This window comes from Ictidomys tridecemlineatus, chromosome 6 (assembly GCF_052094955.1).
Source record: "Ictidomys tridecemlineatus isolate mIctTri1 chromosome 6, mIctTri1.hap1, whole genome shotgun sequence".
Classification (NCBI taxonomy): Eukaryota; Metazoa; Chordata; class Mammalia; order Rodentia; family Sciuridae; genus Ictidomys; species Ictidomys tridecemlineatus.
Genome location: NC_135482.1, coordinates 85,169,558 through 85,192,061, shown reverse-complemented (window position 1 = coordinate 85,192,061; position 22,504 = coordinate 85,169,558). Strand labels below are relative to the sequence as shown.

Genomic DNA, 22,504 nt, shown 5'->3' with positions numbered 1-22,504 from the left:
AAAAGGATATTTGAGACATGCAACACAGGGAGGAAAACACCATGAAGACAGAAGTGATGCATCTCTGAGCCAAGAATCTTAATGACTGCAAGGCTGCCATCAGAAGCTAGGGGAGAGACAGGTACTAATTCTTTCTCAGAGCTTCCAGAAGGAATCCACTATCACACCACCTTGGTTTCAGACTCTGACCTCTGAAATGGATAGAATAAAATGTTCATTTTTGTAAACCACCAAGATTGAGGTGGTTTGTATTAGCAGGCCTATGGCCCTTACACAATACCAGTTCTAAAATCAGTGAAAGAAAATTTTACTACTCCAATACACTGAGAACTAAAAGATAGATTTAGAGACCACATCATCAATTCTGATTTAATAGATTTCCAAAATATTGGTTCTGTTAGAATTCTCTCAATCATCAATGCTGTGGCATTATTCAGTTATCCTTTATGCTTCATATTCTATTAATAGCTCTGTTAGGGACAGATATGTTCTCCAGTTTGTGTATATGTGCATGTGCAAGAAAGTGTATTAAAATTATTTGGAATGAATGCACATTTAATATAACATTACTGGTTATTGGGCATGTTCTGCTAGTTCATTTTATTTTATTCTCTTTGATATTTACACAGTATTCCATAATATAAATATACAATATGAATTCATCTTCTAGATAATTCCCTAATTTGTCTTCTAAATATTTTATATAAATAACTGTCAATGGTAATAGGCTGATTTTTACTACTGAAGTTAGAAATATTTAGAGTGATCTTTGGTAGTATGTCTAAATTTGCATTTCATTTTCAATTTAAGTATGCCTTACTTTGAATGAACATAATTTAATATTTATCATATATACATAAATATCTATAATACAAATATGATATATTAATATATATGTAAATTTAATGTAGAAAAAATTAGTTAAGAAATTTTCTATATTGGAAAATAAATATTTTTCAAAAGAAAAAAAACAATTCAAGTTTGTGCCACTTGAACTTTAAACAGTGTCATTTTTTATTTATAATGTTTGATCAAATACCTATGCATATAAATTACGTGCACCAGGAGAAAGAAATCTATATTAATATTATGCCAAAAATTAATATAGTAAAATTTTATGGAATTGTTATGACTGCTAATTATCTCCTTGCAAAGTATGGGGTTTCCTGTTTTATTTTTTAAAAAAATTCATCCAACTATGATCTTGATAGATATACTTTTCTCATAATTCATAACTAAGGATGAGTGTCTTCAATTAATAGCAATTGATTAGTGACATAGGACATAGTAATCTCTAAAAAAATATATAGAAATTTAATGTTTAAAGTGAAATAAATTGGTTACAACTTGCAACAACTTTAATCTTATCTTGTATGATAGATCAGTAACATTTAAAAGGTCAGATAGAAATTATATACTTATTTCTACTCTGCAGAGAGCCCATTACTACCCTAAGTACCTTAACAACTTTTATGACCAATACGACATTACTGGTTATCCACTAAACGCAGCTATGCCAGGTTATTGGACACAGCTGGAGGCAATATGCCAGTTGTCGTGAAGCAATCAACTGCTCCCATATGCTGCTTCCAAAGGACGAATTCTATACAGAAATATCAGTGGTAAAGCATGAGGCAACTTAGCAGAGTCCAATAAATGATGTCTAAATGAGGGAGAAGTCATTTCTCCAAAGAAATACTTAGCCTCCAAGAATAGTGAACAATTGACTTAACAATTCAAGAATGTTAATTTCACTATTATCCAAACATGATTATGTTTCATAATATATCTTCTGAAATTTGGGCTGAGTTTAAATATTTCTTGGTTTCCAGATAAAATTTCCATAATCAAATACTGATTTAAACTCTTATTGGGGATAATTTTTAATACTGTCTTTATGATTCTTCACATTTTAAATCAAATGTTAAAGAGGGAACTTAAATTATGGAACACACAGAAAATATGATGAAAATAAAATTAAATTTTGGTAAATCATGTAATTCAGATTATTACAGCTTCTTTAATGTAAAAATTTAATACCAAATTCAATTTGACTAAGGTTAAAGTTATTTCAGAGATTTAAATCAACAAAGATACTGAAAAGACATTCAGTATTATTCTTAAAGGGGGAAAAAGAGAACCTTGGGATAGTTAAGTTTTGAGAAACAATGTTTGCTCACCTATTCTCATATATGCCTTCACTCTTCCATATGTATGATAATGAAATGTGACGTGAGGCATAACATTGTGATAAGAGTTGTGATCAAGCAGATTCCCTTAAACATCGCTGTAGCATGTATGCTACAAATTAAAGCTAATTATGTCAAATGTGAAATAAATTATTAATTCTTCATCTATCATCCCCTACTCTGCTTTCCATTCAGATAAAAAAAAAACAACTATTGTTCGAAGTATGATATGTCAAGAGCTTTGTAATGTTGTGAACAACCAATAAAAAAAAAAAACACCAAAAAAACAAACAGAAAAGAGATGAAATATAGGAAGAAAAACAGATTAGCAACAACATATGTCTGTTCTTGTGCTTCCCTTGGGAGGCACCCCTAAGCTCAGATCACCATCCACAGTCAGAGAAACACCTTTGCATTTCTACCCTGGTCTCTTCTAAATCCAGTGCACTTGCTGTTGTGATTTTGCTCTTGCTTCTCAACCCTTATTCAGTTTGGCTTTCCAAGATTTCAAGTAACTATCATTACTGCCTCAGTTTCCTCTTATAATCAATGAAATTATATTACTGACTATTTCCCACAGGATTCTAACAATCTGAGTTGTGTGTAAGCATTGTTTCAAAGGTGACAAGAATATCTTCTTGGTGATTGAACAAAAGACTTGATAGTAATTTTGGGTTCTTTCTACTTTGCATAAAGCCAAAAAATATTACAGTGGCATTAGTTAAATATGTTGTGATGAATTACAACATTACTCATTAAAATTTTTAGAAAACATAGTTAATATTTCAGATTTTTAGTCAGTCCTTAACTCTATTACTATTATTCGCTTTTATCCACCAATGACAAACATTTGTGCTCTTCCTTAATTACTGTTCTCCCAGTTTTAGCAAGCTATTAAGGAGTGAACAGAAAAGAGGCCTGGAGCATTTCTCACCCTCATGTTTATTAAGACAAGACTGGGATCGCATGAGGGAAGAATCATATTTCCTATGCAAGCAGGTGGGTACATGAGATTGTAAAAGGAGCGCTTCAATGAATGAGTCCCAGTGAGGAGGAGAAGATCATTATAACAGATGATGTGGGCAGACATCCCACTGACATTTAGTAGAGCTTAACACAGCCAGAAAGGAATAAAACTTAACAGTGGTCAAGGTGGGGAATAGGGACAAGTCATAATGAAACAAGTGCAGAACATATTGGGGTCATTTTCAGCTTCTTCTTTAGGTTAAAGCTGTACTGTAAAGAGTGGACATGTAACTATGTGCCAGTTATCTGAACAGTCAATGTCACTAGGGTGAATGTCCATCTTGACGAGGTTTTTTCCTTTATGATTTTAGTCGGTAAATTATAAATGTTTGCTTTCTAGCATGGATGGTTGTTGTTAAGAAAAAAGATTAAAATTTCTTAAAGTGGTTATTAGCCTGCTTAAAATATTTAAAATTAAAAACATACTCCAAGTTCAAGGAACTGAATTTTTAAAATCTTTCAGCAAAGGAACCAAGAAAAAGAATCAAGTCATAAATATGTGTGTATGCAGTAGAGATTTCAAAATGAAATAACCTCAAACTTTGATTACCACTTCTCAATGGTTTGAGAATACACTATTTACAAGAAGTCAAAACATGAGACAGTGTTATATGTTCTGGGATATACACTGCTCAAGCTTTCTAAAATATTCTTGGTAAAAATAAATTTAAAAGTTCAAGAATTATTTCTGCCTGCATGCATTTCAGTTTCATTCTGAGAATGTAAAACCCTTCAAGACAAGGGCCAACTTCCTTTCCAAATCTTTCCATCTAGAAAAAGAGATTGGCCAAATAGATTCAGCATCTTAAGGTCCATAATTGCAGGGACTTGGCAGAATTTGATCACAACAGGTTAATCTAAATTGAACTAGGATGGTTGCAAAGTATGTTTTCAGAAACCATATACAATCCCTCACTTTTACTGTAAAAACTTAGGTAATTATGATTTTTCTAAGTCTCTGTCTTCATTTTTCAGGTAGCATTTTCATTATTTATTGGTCTGCATCAAAGAACTTACAGAACAAAACTGGAAGAGTTTAATTTGCTTTTTAAAAAATACTAATTTTTAGTTGTAGTTGAACACAATATCTTTATTTTATTTATTTATTTTTATGTGGTGCTGAGGATGAAACCTAGGACCTCCAACATGCTGGGTGAGCACTCTACCGCTGAGCCACAACCCCAGCCCTTCAATTTGCTTTTTCATAGTTATTTTCTATTTCCTGTGATCAAGTCTCAAAATGATTTTTAAAAGGAGAGAGGAAGAGAAAAGGAAAAGAAAGAATGAAAGTAAATAGCTGCTAATGAAGCTATATGAAAGAGATGGGCTAAAGGAGATCATGAATTCCATCTTGCTATGAATATGGTGCTAAAATGTACCTTAGCAGAGAGACACAGCTCTCCCATTTTGGATAAAACATGAAATTCTGAGAATTCAATAAAGTAGTGAAAGAACAATAGTGATAATTGCATATTTTAGCATCAGAAGCCATTAATAGTCTCAAAGTGGACAAAATAATAGTGTGGATTGTTTTAGAACTTCAGACAGGTGCATAAATATTATGATTTGATATTATAAAAACAACTGGAGAATGCCCATTAATTGACTTCGATATTTACTGTTTTCCTGCTATCTTCCCTTCTTCTGTCATTTTCATGATTATGACTGTATTCAAGAAGAAAATCATTGGACATCTGAGATATTATGACATAGATGAACACAATTTTATCAGATGAATTAGCAACCTAATTCCTTTTCAAAGTGGGATTTGGTTACCTATATAACATTGTGACTTCTAGTAGCATGTAAAAGAAATAGAACTAAAATATATTAGTGATAGTGTTGTGGGTAGTGAGATTCACAAGGTATCTAAACTCTCCCATGATTATAAGGATTATTAGCATTTTCATGCTATCAGGGTACTAATTTGTGTGTGTGTGTGTGTGTGTGTGTGTGTGTGTGTGTGTGTGAAAGCAGCTATTCACAAAAATAACATGTGATATATAGTTTTTTTTCTGTATTATGTTCTTTTGCCTAAATTCTTACTGAGATTATCTGTTATCCAGGAATGACTTCATGTCACAAATACAGGACTAACTGGAGAGAGAGCAACTGGATAAGAGACAGTACAAAAGAGAAAAAAAAAAAGGATATGAGGTAGTAGAAGACAGGTTAAAAAGAAGACGGGCTAAAGTAATGATGTGTTGATGGAAGCATTTGTACATTTCTAGATTCTACTTGCAATGCATTTAGAGCAGTACCCTCCTTTAATCACAAAAGAGACTTCATTCGATGTCTCAAGGGATAGAGATTTAGAGAAAGGTCTTATTTTCCTGTTCTCTTACATGAAGGAGGCACCTGTTACAAAACAAAACAGAAAGGATGTTTTAAAATGATAGGAAACTGAAAGATGAAGCTTTCAATAAATGATAGAATAGAGGTGGATCAAATACCCTAAATGGGAAGGCTTGGAAATGGGCATCATTTTACAGTGGGAGAAAAAATAAAATCACTTGCATAATGGGAAAACATTTTCCTTCGCCAAAATAATATATATTTTTTTTTCATTTAGGTTTTTAAAATATGCCAGGAAATCAAAGAGGCCCTTTAAAATATTTGAGTTTTCCTTTGAAAGAGCCTTAACTACTATTTATCAAAATAATGTATTTCTTGGAGAAACACATCAGACATTATTTCCACAGGGCACCATTTTTTTTTCTTTCTTTATTTGGTTGGTTTATGAATTCTGATGACAAAGTGTTAAACATTTGATCCCAAAGAGCAAATAGAGATACTAGGTTCACCGTAAAAAAATAATCATTTTTAAATGAAATACAGAAACCACTTGTAATTGATAAAATGTTTAGAAAGTCTTGTATGTTTGCTTTCCACAATGAACTGCTGATAATTTTGACAAATTTGTATTTAAGATGTCCTAATTATTCTCTAAATGTCATTTACCTCTCTTATGCAAGCATTGAAAACTTTTCCAATTTCTATAATGTTGCTTCAAATTAAAGATAAAGTATAATCAATTTAATGGACTCTGCTGCACATTGTGTTCCATGCATACCTTTGTCCTTAATTTATTTGATATGATTAAGCAGGACTAAGGTAAGATCCAGAAGAACACAGTCTACTGAATTTATTATGGAACTTGGGCATGCCCCTTATCATTTCTGGACCAGTATCTTCTTAATCTACAAAAGAAGAAAAAGCTGGACTAGGTTATATCTAAAGTTTGTTTTTCTCTTTTAATTATTCTAACTCAGTGCTACTCAACATGTTGGTCTTTGATGAGGCCGGAAGCTTATCCTGCAATGTAAACCTCTGAACAAACTGCCTCCTTCATCAAGAATGTCTTACAGGGAAGAGATGGTCAGTTGAGTACCAAGCTGCTTCCTCACTGAGGACCTGTAGTGGTTCACACTGGTCTGAGCTGCCCACTGCCCTAATTCATTCTTCTGCCAGTGTAAGGCTTATTTTCAAGCATACCCTGAAGGTTTTTTTTTGTTTGTTTGTTTGTTTTTTTACAAAAATGTAAACATTAGTAGTCTTCCATCCTATATTTCAGAAAAGTAAAATGACTGTCTGGTTCTAGAATTATATCCTTCAAACATGCAGTTGGCTGCTCACTGAATAATGAAGAGACTACACATTAAGCTTAGCCTGCCAGACAGGCTCAAGTCAAAAGCTTGAAGAATTCACCATGGGTATTTTTTATTGTGACTACACTTCCACACCTAATATTAAAATACTTGGTATGGCAGAAACGTGCATTTACGGATTATCAAATTGAAGTAAATTATTCAAATGGACATCATGATATCCACAGACACGTTAAAATCATTGTGGGGAGATTACCTCCATCTTTTATTAGGAATCCTAGAATATAAATGAAGAATAACTCATGGGATACATAGGCAAGATATCTGAAATGTAAGTGTCCTAGAAAATTTAGAGGAATACATACATGTACTGTACACATAAGACTAATTGCTGAATACAAAACAAACAAACACACACACACACACACAAAAAAAGGCATTTCCTATTTGTGGAACTTGAGGTGCAGTAACTCCATATATTCTTTCTTTTGAATAATCTCAAAATTATGTTTACAGTTAAAAGAAAAAGCATACCATAATGGTTATATAACCATTCTGTTTCAGTTAGATATGGCAGAATATTCTAAATGTACACTTTAAATATTAAATATTTACACAAGAAGGGAAGAGAAAGAATGAGAGTTAAGATTTTCATAAGGGTGAAAATTATTATCTATATAAGTAGATGACACTTTTCTTTTTCAGGTGCTCAAGGTAACCATTTGATCAAAGTTAGCTGCTCACATAAATAATGTTGGAAATCTATGAAAATGTGTTTTAAAATTTGGATGCTTCAAACTATGAGGAAATTTACCCACAAATGTGTGTAAATGTTTTAACCACTGATTCATTTCACAAATTGTGACCTTAAGCCAATGTGTTTCCCTTCATCCCTTCCAGCTACTTGCTTGTGGGATAATTTTTGCCTCTCTTCATATACACATATCCATATACCACATTTTTACATACATTACTTCGTTTTAAAACGTCTTTTAGTGCTTCTGAGTCTGACTGATGTAAGATGTTATTTTGAACATGCCAAAGCATCTAAGCGGCTCCAGCCTTTTCTTTTCAGCCCGCATTCCTTGATAAGTGGCAAAGCTTCCCACTTATCAGTCACTCAAAGTGACTGTAGCTGTCAGTTGTGTACAAAGCGCAATCAGTTTGGAAGCGGAGACACCAGCATTTTTCTTCTCAGCTTGAAGCAAACACGTTTTGACTGCTAGTCATTCAATTTTAAAGCATCCTCAATTAGGGGCGGATGAAGATATAAAGAAAACACATCCTAAACACCTCCACCAGGCAACAGAAAAATTTTATTGTTATCTCTTGATTTACCTTACGGCAGCCTCATCCCTCCTCTTTTTCTGGCCGCATGACATACATGCTCATGACAACACACTCTCTATCTTGAAAAGACTGCTATAGTATATTATAGAAACACTCTGGGACACCTCTGGGGGAGCCTGTTTATGCTTTCTTTTTCATGCTCCCTCTTTTACTCCTGAATCACTACATATAAAATCAAATAACTTACTTTTAAAATTAAAATTCAATCTTTTAGACTCACTCTCTTTATGTGTGATCAACTTTTGGTTCAGTGGAAACCTAAAATGCAATTGAATAATGAGAAGAGAGGAGAAAAAAGCTGGTCAGAGAAAAGAACTATAGTAGGGAGAAATTAAAATTATAAGGGGGAAGGAAATAACTAGTAGCTATTTCAGATGGCCCAGTAGCAGGTAAGAATGTAGGCATGGGCAAAGTCAGGAAAAGGAATACAGAAGTTGAAAGGGAATACAAAATGTAGTCAGAAATAAATGGTGGTTATAGAAGAAAAATCTTAAAAATATATTTTTGGGCAATAAACAGAGAAGACAAAGGAAAGGTAAATTAATGAAAAAAAGACAGAGATCAGAGTCTGTATGGAAGTGCACATGACTAAAATACACACACATACACACACACACACACACACACACACACACACACACACATATATACACATATATCAATTAATATAAATCTGTGATTTATCATATGTGTATCATATCAAAAACTCACTAATTTATCTTTTTGATTATTCATATAGGTATATAATGAATGTAGTTTACCTCTTTCAATTTCCTATTTAGGTATAACAAGCACATCAACCAAGGATTGGGGATGTGGCCTAGTGGTGGAGCATTCATACAGCATGCACAAGGCCCTGAGTTAGTCCCAGCACTGGAGAAAAACAAAAGTGTATCAACCAAAAAGTAATCTCTTTTTAAAGAGATACCTTTCTTTTATACACACAGCACTCATTCATGAAGATTTAGTTATATGCAATATTTACTTACGTGGAACACATCATTTCCTTATTTATAAATATTTATTTTCTCCATCTATAAAAGAACAATCTCTCATCTTGTTTACTGTAGAAAGCAAAGTGAAATTACTTTAAAAAAAAATCCTGGTGTATTGGCCAATTTGTTAGGTTTAACTCAGTTTGATAAGAATAATTAGTCTTATTTTCTAGAGATTATCTGAATTAAATTGCTCATTACTATACTTGCAAGGAAACAGAAAAAAACGCACACACACACACACACATTCACTCTTTGGTTCTATTGACAATAAAATGATGTCATAACCTGCTTATTCTCATGTTCATGGGGATGACTGAAAATAGCCAAGTTCTTCATAAGCAATGAACTGGTCTTCATCATAACTACAGCACAAAATGATCACAGTGAATGCTGTGATATGTATGTCAAGCCAAAAAGTTATTGGGATAGAATGACAATTCAAAGGTGGTATAAATTATATAATTAAAAACTTCATGGCCCAGAAATGTTATCTAAGATTACTAATTTGAAAGTTTATAGATGGAATAAAGGGAAAATCACTACTAGAGCTATTCATCTTTAAGCTAGGAGATTTACATACCTTCAACAGGTTGATAGGGTTGTAAATAACATACAATGAGTCAGTTATCTACTTTTTTGATGTTTATCATACATCTATATTATTTCAGTCTCTTGAGAAATGTAAAATTACCATCTTCCTTATTATATTTCATACTACATATTCAGTAATGGTGTCTCACTTCATTCAATAATTGTTTTCGGTTTTTAGATGCCAGGACCTATTATGGGTACATGGCTACAGCATTGAGCATGACTGATGAAATCTTTGACCCCTCAGAAATTACTGATGGATGGCTAGGGTGTGTTGTAGTGGTGATCAGGGTAAAATGAAAAGCAAATAAATATACTTGTTTACTTGGTAGGGAAGATGAAAGGCAGACTGGGGTAACTGATTGAGCAGACGGCAAGTACTATTTTGGATTAGGTTTTCAGAGGTGACCTCCCTGAAAGAATGGCATTTGAAGAGACCTGAATGAAGTGAGGCTCTGAGTTATAGAATGAATCAATAAAAGAGCATTCTGGACCTTGAGAATAATAAATGCAAATGCCCTGATACTAGAAAATCCTTAGCATGCTCCTGGACACCAAGGACAGGTATGTAGGGTGGAGGGAATGAAGGATTGCTGGAGAGATGGAAGTGGCCCAATCAAATGAAGCCTGATAGGCTGGGGAAAAGATTGTGAATTTATTTTCAAAGAAAATTATTTTGAGCTTGTTTACAGAACCATCAGATTTAAAAGAGCACTCTAGGAGCTATGTGAAACATCTTATCAGAAGGTCAAAGGAAGAGGCAGGTGACAGATGGCTAAGAACTTACTGCAGTAGTCTAAGTGAGAAATGATGGTGACTTTGGCTAGACTGTCAGTGGGAGAAGTTGGTCAACAGATTTTGAAGATAAAACCAATGATGATGGATTATTTGCGAGGTGTGAGAAACTAAAGGATTTAAGGATGGCCCTAAGTTATGGGTCATGGCATATCGCAAGTGGTACAATATTCAAAGATAAGCAAATTAAGAAAGAATGAGTTTGAAGAGTTTAATTGAAGGATATATTTTGTAAATGTAAATTTGAGATGCCTATTAGGTATCAATTTAAATAGAATTGGTAGGCACTTGGATATTTTATTCAGAAGTCCAGGAGATATGTCTAAGGTCCAGAGACCAATGTTGATGCGTTACCTTTAGAATGGCATGCAAAGCAATTCACAAATGTGACTGTGTAGGAAGTAACATCAATAAAGATGTCAGATGATGAAGCAATGTAGCCTTTTACAGAATAGGAGAACATACAAAACAAGAGAATGGGGAATAGGAAGTTAAAAAGAAAGCAAATTGTGTGTGTGTGTGTGTGTGTGTGAGTGTGTGTGTGTATGTGTGTGTGTGTATGGGATGTGAGGTGGCCAAATGAATAGTGCCCCAAGAAAGTAAGAGGGATTACTTTCTCAAATGTTTCTGTGAGTTCACTGCAGAAGCTATCTCAGAATTTCCTTTTGCTTCTCCTTTAAAGGAAAACTACAGATAATCCTATGTCATATGGTATCCTTATTCCCTGTTTATCTTTTGTTTCCCATTTTATTCACCTGTTTGCCCTTCTTGTTGGAAGAAAAATAGAACAAAATAATAACCATGTGCATATACACACATACATGCAAGCAAAAAGTAAATTAGTTTCTTATTGTCATTTTATTTATAGCTGTGTTTAAATTTACCAGGAGAAGCTCAAAAGTGAAGTTAAGACTCTCCAGCTAACAGCAGCAAAATTTCCATGTGTTAGGGATGCTTGGAATGTGTGGCAGAACTGTGCTCTCCACAGAACATTTTATATTAACATTATATCAATTTCATGGGCATTTAATTTTATACCTAAATTTTAATTCTCTTTAAATATAGGAGATAGAAATTGTTTATAAAGATTTTGTGAGTACTCCCCTCTATCATATTTGTTTTATTACCCCAACATGTGAATTAAGGTGATATAAACAGTGGTTCACTTTAGGCCAACACTGACTTCTGGTCCAAATTCTCCAAATATTTCTGTTGTTATTGACTTGCTTTGTTTTGCATTGGTTCCTAGAATTTGATAAGTATTTTCCCAGGGTCTTATCTAAGTACTAGGACCCTAGAGTTTGATACCTGATAGGTCATGAGCTACAGAGCCTCAGTGAAAAACAGTGTTCAACTTTGTCCACAGGTAATTTTGTTTGGGAACAGGTTGGAAAGTCATGGTAAAACTACCATCAGCCTGCTTTCTGGCCAGTCTCAGAGATTCTGGAATAAAATCTTAAAACTGTGAAAATACTTAAAAATTGAGAAAAAGAAGCTGTTTCAGACTCATGGCCAATTTGGGTAAAACATTCCCCCCATGCTAAAGTCCACTGGTTCTTTGGCTCTATGATTTCAGTTCACATTCAGACTTCTCTTCCCTAGAGCATGGCAGTAGCTAAAGAGTAGACAATTATCTGAATATATTAAATGAACCCAGGATTCACTTCAGAAATGATACCGAAAAGAATGAACAAAGAAGAAACCCAGAAAATGGCATAGGAGTGGTATAACAACAACAACAACAAAAAAAAAGCAACAAGGAAGTCTGAGGTTTTTCATTAATATGAAGAAGAAGGGGGTGGGGAGAAAGAGCTGCCCTTCCTGAAATCAAATTTTTAAGTGTTTTTCATGAGGAGCCCAATTCAGGATGAATTGTAAAAGCAGGACTACAACTTTCAAACACTGATCTCAGCATCTCTTCAACATAGTCATTAACTTAAGAGCAACATCAGCTCTGTTATTTTAATAAGGTCTCAGTAATGGTGTTCAAATGTTTAAAAATCAAAATTATATAATTCTATGTATAATTCTATATAGATATTAACTATTATTGTTTGATAAATTCATCAGAAAACCAGAGGCCAAAGGGGATTCTAGAGAGGTGATCTATTCTTAAAATCTGGAGAAATTTGGGGAGATAATAAGATCAACATCATGATGGAGAAAAATGATAAAGATTAAAGAAAAAGCAATCGAAAACCCTACAAAATCGAAAAAGTGCATAGAAAGAAACATGGGCTACACTATTAAAGTATCCAGAAAACAAACAAAAACCGTTTATATTCAAATGTAAAGTACTGGTATTCAATTTTCAGAGTTAACAAACAAGTAAAATAAACATATGTATATTCAGAGTAAACATACAGAGGAAAAATGAGCAATTTTTATTTTATTTTATTCATATTATTTATTTATTTATCTGTTTAGTGATACTAGGGTTTGAACCTGGGGGTCCTCTACCACTGAGCTACATTCCCAAGTCCTTTAAAACAGTTTTTGTTTTGTTTTTGTTTTTTGATACAGAGTCTCTCTAAGTTCCTAAGGCTGGCCTTGAACTTGTGGTCCTCCTGCCTCAGTTACCTGTATTACTGGACTTACAGACATTCACTACCACGTCCAGCTCAGAAATGTGCAGCTGAAATAGGATGCTCATCTGATAAGACAAATATCAAGGGACACTATACTTGCTTGAACAAGAAGTGTAAATGTGCAGCTGAAATAGGATGCTCATCTGATAAGACAAATATCAAGGGACACTATACTTGCTTGAACAAGAATTGTAAGTAAACTAAAGTTCAAAAGTTTATGCTAGAAAAACTTAACTATATACAATTATTTCATGAGAAATAGGTAAGGGAATTAAAGAGGATATCAGAGTTGCTATCACTGATTTATCTTTATATTCTAGATTACTAATATTTAAAGTTGATAAGTCAGAAGTATTACTATAATTTTATTTTTTTAGTATATAGAACTAAATACTAGAAGACCAATTAAAAATGAAACTTAATAATTTTCAAGTGACTCGGGAGTGTAAGAATTGGATACAGTGTAGAGGAATGGGCTCAGGAGGTGTGTTCCCATTACTTTCCTGAACTCATGTAGCATATGTTAATATCAGTAAAACCTAAACTATAGATGCACATTGATCTATCTGTACACCTCTGTATATAGAGTCAGGTTTGCCTGGACAGAGAAATAATACGGATGACTGGGAATCAATTACAAGTAATCACCAAGAGGCCTGTTAAAAAAGAACAAAAACTTTAGGAGTTTAGAGTGTCCCTTCTGAGAAAAAGGGCAGACCTGCAGTCATTTAGCTATTCTTACTGCTCCTCCAAGAAAGGCCACTAGTTTTCTCAAGTAGAAGTTGTAATTCCAGAACATATAAGAAAAAAGGAAAAGTTGTCCTCAAAGCTCTTTCTATCTCCACATTTCCTCATCCAATCATCTCTCTGAATGCCAAGAAATTATATGTTGTCCATTTCTGGTATATTTTACACTTCCTACAACAAAACATGAGCCAGAGCTCAAGGAGTTAATGCATTTCCTTCTCAGGCTAAAACCTAACCTTAATTGCATGGTATTTATTCTTGGCATTTCCAGTCTCCCAAAGAGACAAGGTTACATTGTAGTCTCTTTGTGCTCATGTGTGTTTGTGGGGTCTTGTTGAGGGGGGGTAAAATGCTTCCAACTTACCACACTCAGAGAAAGAAATCATAAATCAGCAGGTCAGTCAGGTACTGTTATTTCACCTTTAACGTTATTATGTTTTCAATACAATATTTCAATGGATTTCTTTCTGCATAATAATTTATCAAGAATTACTAAAACTCTAATGAGCTCAGAGAACTCTGGCTCCAATAAAATGAAACCTTTATCACAAATTGGTTGAGCCCATGACTGCAACTTAATCATTCAATTGTATATAAGTCATGTTGTATTTTTATGTTGTAGGAATAAGTTCCCAGGGAAAGAAAACTCATTTTAAAACTTTGGGCCATTGAGCTTTCAATGGTAGAAAACTGGTGAAATAAAATTGAACTGGGCCAAACCTCAGGACACTTGGAATCCAGCCACTGTTCCACAAGTAACAGGTGATGTGACACTGGGAAAATCTTCTGGCCTTTTAGTTTACAAATGTAAAAATGAGATATAGGTCTAAATAAAGTTTTTTTTTTTAAAAAAAAAAAAAAACCTCTTTATAAAGTCATAAGAATTTGAAACACTAAAGAGATTTCAGTGACTACCACCAAGTAGATTTTATATGTGTGTGTGTTTTCCTAGAAATTCTTTTCTGACATAGGCCAAAAATTTCAGCATCATGGGCTCACTACATATCAGGCATGATCCCACTTAGTCTAGAGTAACCATACATGTTTTAGGTATTGTATTCTCATTTTAAGAATGATAATAATGGAACTCAGAGCAAGGAAGCAATTTTTCCCAAATCACACAGCAGATAAGGTATAAAGATACAAAGCCTGGAATTGGGTATATTTAATTCCAGGACACCGCTCTCAGTCTTTTAAAAAACAAAACAAAACAGCAACAAAACGAATGCAACTGAAATTGTATTTCATTAAGTTACATATAACACTATCACACCTAAAGAAAGAAGTTCTTTCCTATAACATACTATGGAATGCACACTGCCCAACTAAAGACATAAGAGAGCAAACAGAAACACTTGTCCTACACTTACTCCAGATGGAATCAGTGACCCAGCTCTGACTAATCCTGCTCAGGCTTACCTGGTGAACCAGGAACAATAAAGGGGTTATTAATACCAATTCTTTTGCTCCATGAGAACATAATGAACAATAGTTAGAAACATTTGTCAGAGGAGAAACACAATAAATTTTTGGAAATCTCTCATGAAGTTTCAAACCGTGACCTCTCAGTATGGGAATTGTGATAAATGTGCAGTTAAAAAGAAAAACAATATCTTTAAGTTGTCCTTTAAAATATCTTAAGTGGATTTCTCAGGAGAGCATATTGTTGGATTAACCCTACTAGCTGAGGACAATAACCTAAAATTCTATTAAGTGCTATTGAAAAAGGCTAAGAAACTTATAGCTAGGATATGGTTCTTACACTCAGGTTGGAGCTATAGAAACTCCGTCTCATCAGAAGCTTCAAGAATCAAAGGAAATTAGGTCTCCAAGAACACTCAATTTATTGTTGTAATGGAAGCTGAGTAGAGGTCACTCATTTACTTACTTTATAAAAGGTTTTTGTGACACAGAATCAGGTCAAGATGAGCCATTATGCTTGCTTGGTTCATTATTTGAAACAAACACCATCTAAGTATCAATATTAGAAAACAGTTTGAGCCAATGTAAAAAGGGAATGAAGAAACAAAATTACGAAAAGATAGGTGCTTTAGACTACTCCACATACAAAGAAAAAAAAAGAAAAGATTTCTGTCAGATAACAAAAACAAAGCAAAACAAACTGGAAGAGACATTTTTCTGATATATTTACAAATTTTATCTCATTTATTAATGAACATTAAAAGTTAGCTAGATATAGCAAAGGCAAGACAAAACTGTTCTTAGAAGGTTAATAAATAAAAATATTGGAGATATTACTGAGTAGTAGAAAAATAAGACTGAAACTGCTTGATGTTCTAAAAGTCATAGAAATGGACATGGTGTTTAAGGATAACAGATCATGCTTCTAATATTAAACATGATTTTATTTGTACAGTAAACTTATTTGTGACAAAAAAAAAACAGAAAACTTCAATTCTTCTTTTAATCCTAATAAATAAACCTGGCAGAAGATAGTAACCCTACAATGTTTTAAAAGGAGGAACTGGAGGTTTAATTTTCAGTCCAATTCGAATTATGCAATTTTAAAGCTGAAGTTGGTTTTTTTTAGAAAATAATCACAGCTCATAAAGAACTGATCTTAAGCAATTAAATAAAACTGGCTTATGTCAGATTCTTATAATATTTTTTCTTTAAATATATAACTATAGAATAAAATTTACCATCACTCTTTTCATCAAGGGATGGGAAGATAGAAGTAATAGGCTAAGAAAATTTTTAAATAAACTAGTGTGTTAGACTATATGAATATTATAGAGACAAATATGAAAAATTTTGCATATGACATATTTTTCATAGAATAAAGATATCTAAAACAACCTCTCTTTTACAGATCTCATGAAAGGAATGAAGGAAATGTTATGGGAATATAATCTTTCCAACATTATTTAACATGTCCATCAAGTGAAATTGGCCTATTCTTTTAAGAAATCAATCTAACCCATTTAGCAGATCACCTTTATTAATAACTGGACACAGTTCATGTCTTTGAATTTATAATTGAAAAAAAATTTAGAGCCAGATAAATTAAAGACCATAAAACACTCTAGTTTTCTGTTTCATCAATGAAGAAACTGGAATTCATTGTTTTCTAAGATCTAGAACAAGAACAATTGTTTAAAACAGTGAAGAAAATGTGATCAAGATGAATAATGTAAGTTGGTATGCTTATTTCTACAAGGTAACAGGCTTTACAAAGAAAAAAAGAAGAAATAGTTCAAAATACCAGATAAGTATTTATAATTATTTTCAAATATCAAATAAAATTTAGTCTCTAGCAAATCTTACTGAGCACTTGATTGCATATCCATTTTTTCCTCAAGAATTTTACAACAATATTTGTTTCAAGTGTGATTCATCAAAAGTAGTGAACTCTACATTTACCCTTTTCCTCCTTGTCTTAGGCTACCAAGGAAAAGGAGGAAGAGGGAGAAAAGGTGAAAAGAGAAGACGTTCTAAAGAGCTATGTGTAAGGATTTACATGGGAAGAGAATGACTATTCTAGTTTCAGTTTTCTGTTTCTGTATATGCTGGGACATCCGTTCTTCCCATCATTGTTGCAACAACCTATTAGCAAACTAAATAATTCAAATGGACTGTGATTTTTATAACTGTGAAGTGTTCCTAAGGCTTCCCCCAAATTAACAATTTACAAAATATATTTTAGAACTATGCTTTTAGTTGATGAATACATTAGAAGCTGTGAAAATTAATTCCTTTCAGATTGGCAGTCTAGCTCAGAATTTACTATTGATTGCCTGAAATATTCCCTATTTCTTATACCATTTTTTAAACAATAACAACTTCGATTTTGACTCTGCTGGTTTCACTTATCTGTGCTATCCTTAGAAAGAGAATATATATACACATATATGATACCTCAAGATCAATCTCTCTTTTTCTTTTTTCTTTTCTGCAGTAGAGGGAATTGAACCCCAGTGTACTTTACCTCTGAGTTACACCTCCAGTTTTTTTTTAATTTAATTTAAAGATAGAAACAGGGTGTCCCAAAGTTTCCAAGACTGGCCTCTTTCCATCCTCTGGCCCTATCAGCCTCCTAAGTAACTGGAATTATAGGCGTTTTCCACTGTACCCAGTGATACCTCAATATCTTAAATTTTCCCCCCCGAATTACTCTCAATGTCATGTTATTTCCTTTAGGAATTTTATTTTTCACTCTGTCAATTTGGTGGAGGTCAGCAGCTTAACATTTTGGCCAAATAGAAATTCTAAGCTTTTAAATTTTTTTTACCTGGTAAAATTTGTATAAACAGAAAATTTTGTAACGATCCTGCCTACTAGTAATTAGATATGTGATCTTAGGCAAGTCATGGAACTTGGCTTTAACTCTCTGGAATATATTTTCTGTCATCACATCATTTCTAGTACAGAAAATGTCAAGGTATTTTCATTTCAAAACTGCTTATTGTTCTGGAGCAAGAAGACTATCCACTTCAACATTTTGACACTATAACAGATTTAAAATCTACACTATGAATGTAGTGGTCATAATTGTGGAGCATTTCTCCAAACTTTAAATGTTGACTAATATAAATGGTCAAAACACAACATTTCTTGAGTCTTGAACTACTTATAGGTTTAGATGTCTTTTTGCACTTGTGTTTAAAAGACTTAGTCTCACAGAAATGACAAAATTTTAAAATATTAGTAACTTTTTCAAATTGCAGTCAAACTAGGTGACTTGCCATATTGCTGCACATGGAATTATATCTTATTTGTAATTAAAGCATGCCATAATTTTAATGTCTTTTTTATAATTTATTCTTTTTAAATACACATGGCAGTAGAGTATATTTCAACATATTATGCATACATGGAATATAACTTATTCTAATTAGGATCAATTCTTGTTTTGTATGTGAATGTGGAGTTTCACTGGTAGTATATTAATATATGAACATAGGAGGGTTATTTCTGACTCATTCTACTATCTTTCCTATTCCTATCTTTCCTCCCTTCCCTTCATTCCCCTTTGTCTAAAATTTAAAACATTTTAAATGCAGATAACTTGGTGCCATCAGCCAAAACAAATAGGCATAGTCAGTGTGCTTTGAACAATAGGAAGTCCAAAGAACAGTTTTAAACCACAGAGTTCAATAACTGTGCTCCAGACCTGAATAGATAAAAGCATGTCAGAAATGTGTTGCTTATAATAACAATTATGGAAGACAAAGACCCCTGGCTGGAACATCTTACCCATGTTCCACTGTCCCACTGAAGTTTTCATTGGCTCATTAAAATTCCAGGTAACAAGGGAAAACAAACACTGATTTGTCTATGTAGCTGAGGGTAAAGAAACTGCGTGCACCTGACCCAGTTAGATAAGTTTGTTAGGGAGAGGTTTTGTTGCCAAAAACTTAAAAATATGGCTAATACATGAATAAAATAATTTTGAAATGTCTGCTTCTGTCTTCTATGATATTTACAGGTAATAAAATGCTATATTCTCAGGGAGTAATTTCAAAAGAATGATGAATTTCTACACAAATTTCTACACATTTCAACTACAGTTGCTTCGAGATACAGGATGTGACATCAGGTTGGAGTCATAGCTCCATGAATTATGAGACCTTGACAGTCACGGCAAGTAGGTGCTGAGTACTCACTATGTGCTGTGGCACTATGACAAGTCTCTTTATCTGTGATGTGACTTAATATTCATCAAATCTCTTTGAAGTAAGTGATTTTCAAAAAGGGAAACAAATTCTGTCAAAGTTCATGCTAGCAACAAAGAGTGAAAGCAGGACATACCTGGCAACTTATTTTTCCTTTCATTACTAATACAGTTGCTTCTTTCCTTCTTTATTGATGTGCCTGATCACTGTGCACTTCCATACACGAAAAACACAGAGGACCACAGAGTCTTCAGACTTGGTTTCCCCAGGCAATACCATGGGTAAGGGCTGACATGAAGACCAAATCATCACCTTCCCTGGGTTCCACTCTGATGATGACACATAGTTCTTGAACAAACATTCAGTGAAAAAAGCTCTCTGGCACTCTTTCTCTGATAACCTTTGGTACCTTTCTGCTTCAGTTACCTGCACCTACCCCATTAAGAATACTTACATTTTTAAATACTAAAGCATAGAAGAACCAAAAAATATATATATAACTTTAAAGAGAGACAAAATAAAATAAAGCATGGAGGAAATGAAATATTTCTCCCCAATAATTTGTTCTCAGGATAAGATGAAAATCACTGGCAGACTGCTCAGACAGAAGCTCCCTGATACACTAGGTCCTGGGACAGTCATCATTTACAAGATGTGTATGGCCCATGAGGCAACATGTCATGAATTAGGCTGAAAGTAAATTTTAGATTGGAAGTCATTCGAGTTAGGTCACATAAGAAACAAAAATACGTTGTTTTTTTTTTAATTGAAAGTGTATTGAAATTCTGATTTCTGACCTGGATCTGTTGCTGAAGCAAATTGATTTTGTGTTGTTGCTGCAGGAGTTGCTGCTGTTGTCTTGCAATCTGTGGAGAAACAGCACATGAAAAATTTAAAAATATACTGAAGTGATTGGGAGGAGGGGATTACCTATGTTTTGTTTCTCAGAGTTTTATTTTGACACTGGTCAAGATGCTGAAGACAGATGTGTCCTGCCCCAAAATTATGGTCAAAACATCCTTAAGTAGGATCAAATAAGCATTTAGTCTCCAGAACCAGATATGCTTCTTTTGGCCTAAAATAAATGAAACCCAAGATATTTCAACAGTGATCTATCCCAGTAAGAAGCAGCAGGGATTCAAAGTCTCTCTTCCTGATCATATATTAAGAAGACACTGTTCTGACCTTTCAGCCCTTTTCTACAAAAGAAAGAGCATTGCATAAATGGGGTTGTTGTGACCAAGGGGTTCAGAGAAACATACATTATAAAGAGACTAGATACAGTGATGTTTTTGATAACTTTTTTGTTGTTTTGTGATAAACACTGTTCTCATTTTGACTTTCCACAAACGTCTAAAGGCCACCTCTCCAGAACATCCTATTCTAGGGATATCTGTACCCATATTTCTCTACCAAAATGAGGTCATCAATCACCTCTATTAAATTCTGAAATGTGTTTTAATGATCATTTTTTAATGTTTCATCAGAATCTGAGCCGCAAACACCTTTTATCGATCTTGAACTCTCTTCTATGTTTTTTATGTCATAACACTTTTCTTGTATTTTTGCTACCTCTCCGCCTAGCAGAGGGATGCTATGATCCTCTAAGGCTCAATTGTAGACACTGTTCTTTACCCTCTGTGTGTACTTTCATATAGATGCCAAGTGATTTGAAATCTGTTTCTCTTGTCTACACCTTTGTTTTAAGCATTAGACCTATCAACCCAGAGACATACTCAAAGGTACTTTATGGTCAACAGATCCAAAACTAAAGTCAAGATTCATCCCCTGGGGTGTGGTCATTTTAAGTGTTTCCTATCCCATGGAAGAGCAAGAGTACTCCCCTGTTACCCACAGTTTTAACAACCTCTGCACTTACTTAATACAGTGCCCCATCCTATGACTCCAAATTCATATTTTCTGTCTCCTGGGGAGAACTCCATACATTCAGTGAGGTTAAGGAGTACGCACAATTTGCTCGCTATTTGCACAGAGCCTGGTATAAAAGGGATACTAAATGAATATTTAATGAGAACACAAGAACTAATAGGTGAGGAGAAAATTTTAAATAATTTATTACATGATATGGAGTAGAAAGCCATCTCATGAGAATGCAACTTCTGGCCTCATGAAACCTACCACTCTTTTATAAATGAGCTCCAGATTTCATTTTCACCAAAAACAAGTGATTCTCAGCACCATGATTTATCATTTTTATTACAAAAAAAAATCTGTGAAACTCTGTGGTGGAAAATTAAAATTTGGGAAAACACTGATACATCACTGTGAGTAAAAGAAAAAAAAAACTCATGTGATGGGAATGGTTCTGCATGGCTATATTATGACTTTGATTTCCTTTGTGGACTTTGGTAAAATTATGATTTTTTATTATTTTCATTTTATCATTGGAATATGGTAAAAAAAAGACCACTTCTGGTTTTCTGAAGATATGTAGAAAATAATAAAAAATAAATGTCACTCATTTCCTTCAGTCTAGTTCTTCTCTTCCACATATAAGCACTTGAATTGATATTCAAATCCTTTTAACAATGTGGTAAGAACACCTAATGAACCAAGTCACACCTTCATGATCCTCCTGTGCTGAGCCACTGAGCCCTCTTCCTGGATTGCTGTGACATCTATTTGTTCTTTGTCGTTTTGTCATCAGTCCCTACAGTAGATTACAAATCAGCACCCAGAGAGATCTTCTTATGATATAAGTTGTGTTGTGTTTTTCCTCTTTCAAAACCTTTGTGCTCGCTGAGAACACAAGCTGGATACTCTCTAATGCCAGCAAACCCATATAATTCCTGCTACCTCTCTGATTTCGTCTCCTTTTCTCCCTGTCACTTCCTCACCATACTTCTCTCCTGTCTCTTGAATACACCAAGGATGCTGTTGCCTCTCAAGGCAAGTGCCAACCCCTGGGTCTTTGCACTTGCCTTTCCTCTTTAATCTGGAACACACTGGGCTCAA

The 22,504-nt window shown here is 33.8% G+C and overlaps 1 protein-coding gene across 20 annotated transcripts in view; it reads right to left on the bottom strand.

Moving 5' to 3' along the window:
- The window catches only part of Sox5 (SRY-box transcription factor 5), a 955,314-nt gene that overhangs the window by 170,490 nt on the left and 762,320 nt on the right, over positions 1-22,504 (bottom strand). For all 20 annotated transcript variants that reach the window (XM_078015084.1, XM_078015082.1, XM_078015079.1 and 17 more), the window contains one exon: positions 20,326-20,394. In XM_078015084.1, coding sequence (XP_077871210.1) covers positions 20,326-20,394 — 69 coding nt within the window. The remainder of the gene's footprint in view (positions 1-20,325; positions 20,395-22,504) is intronic.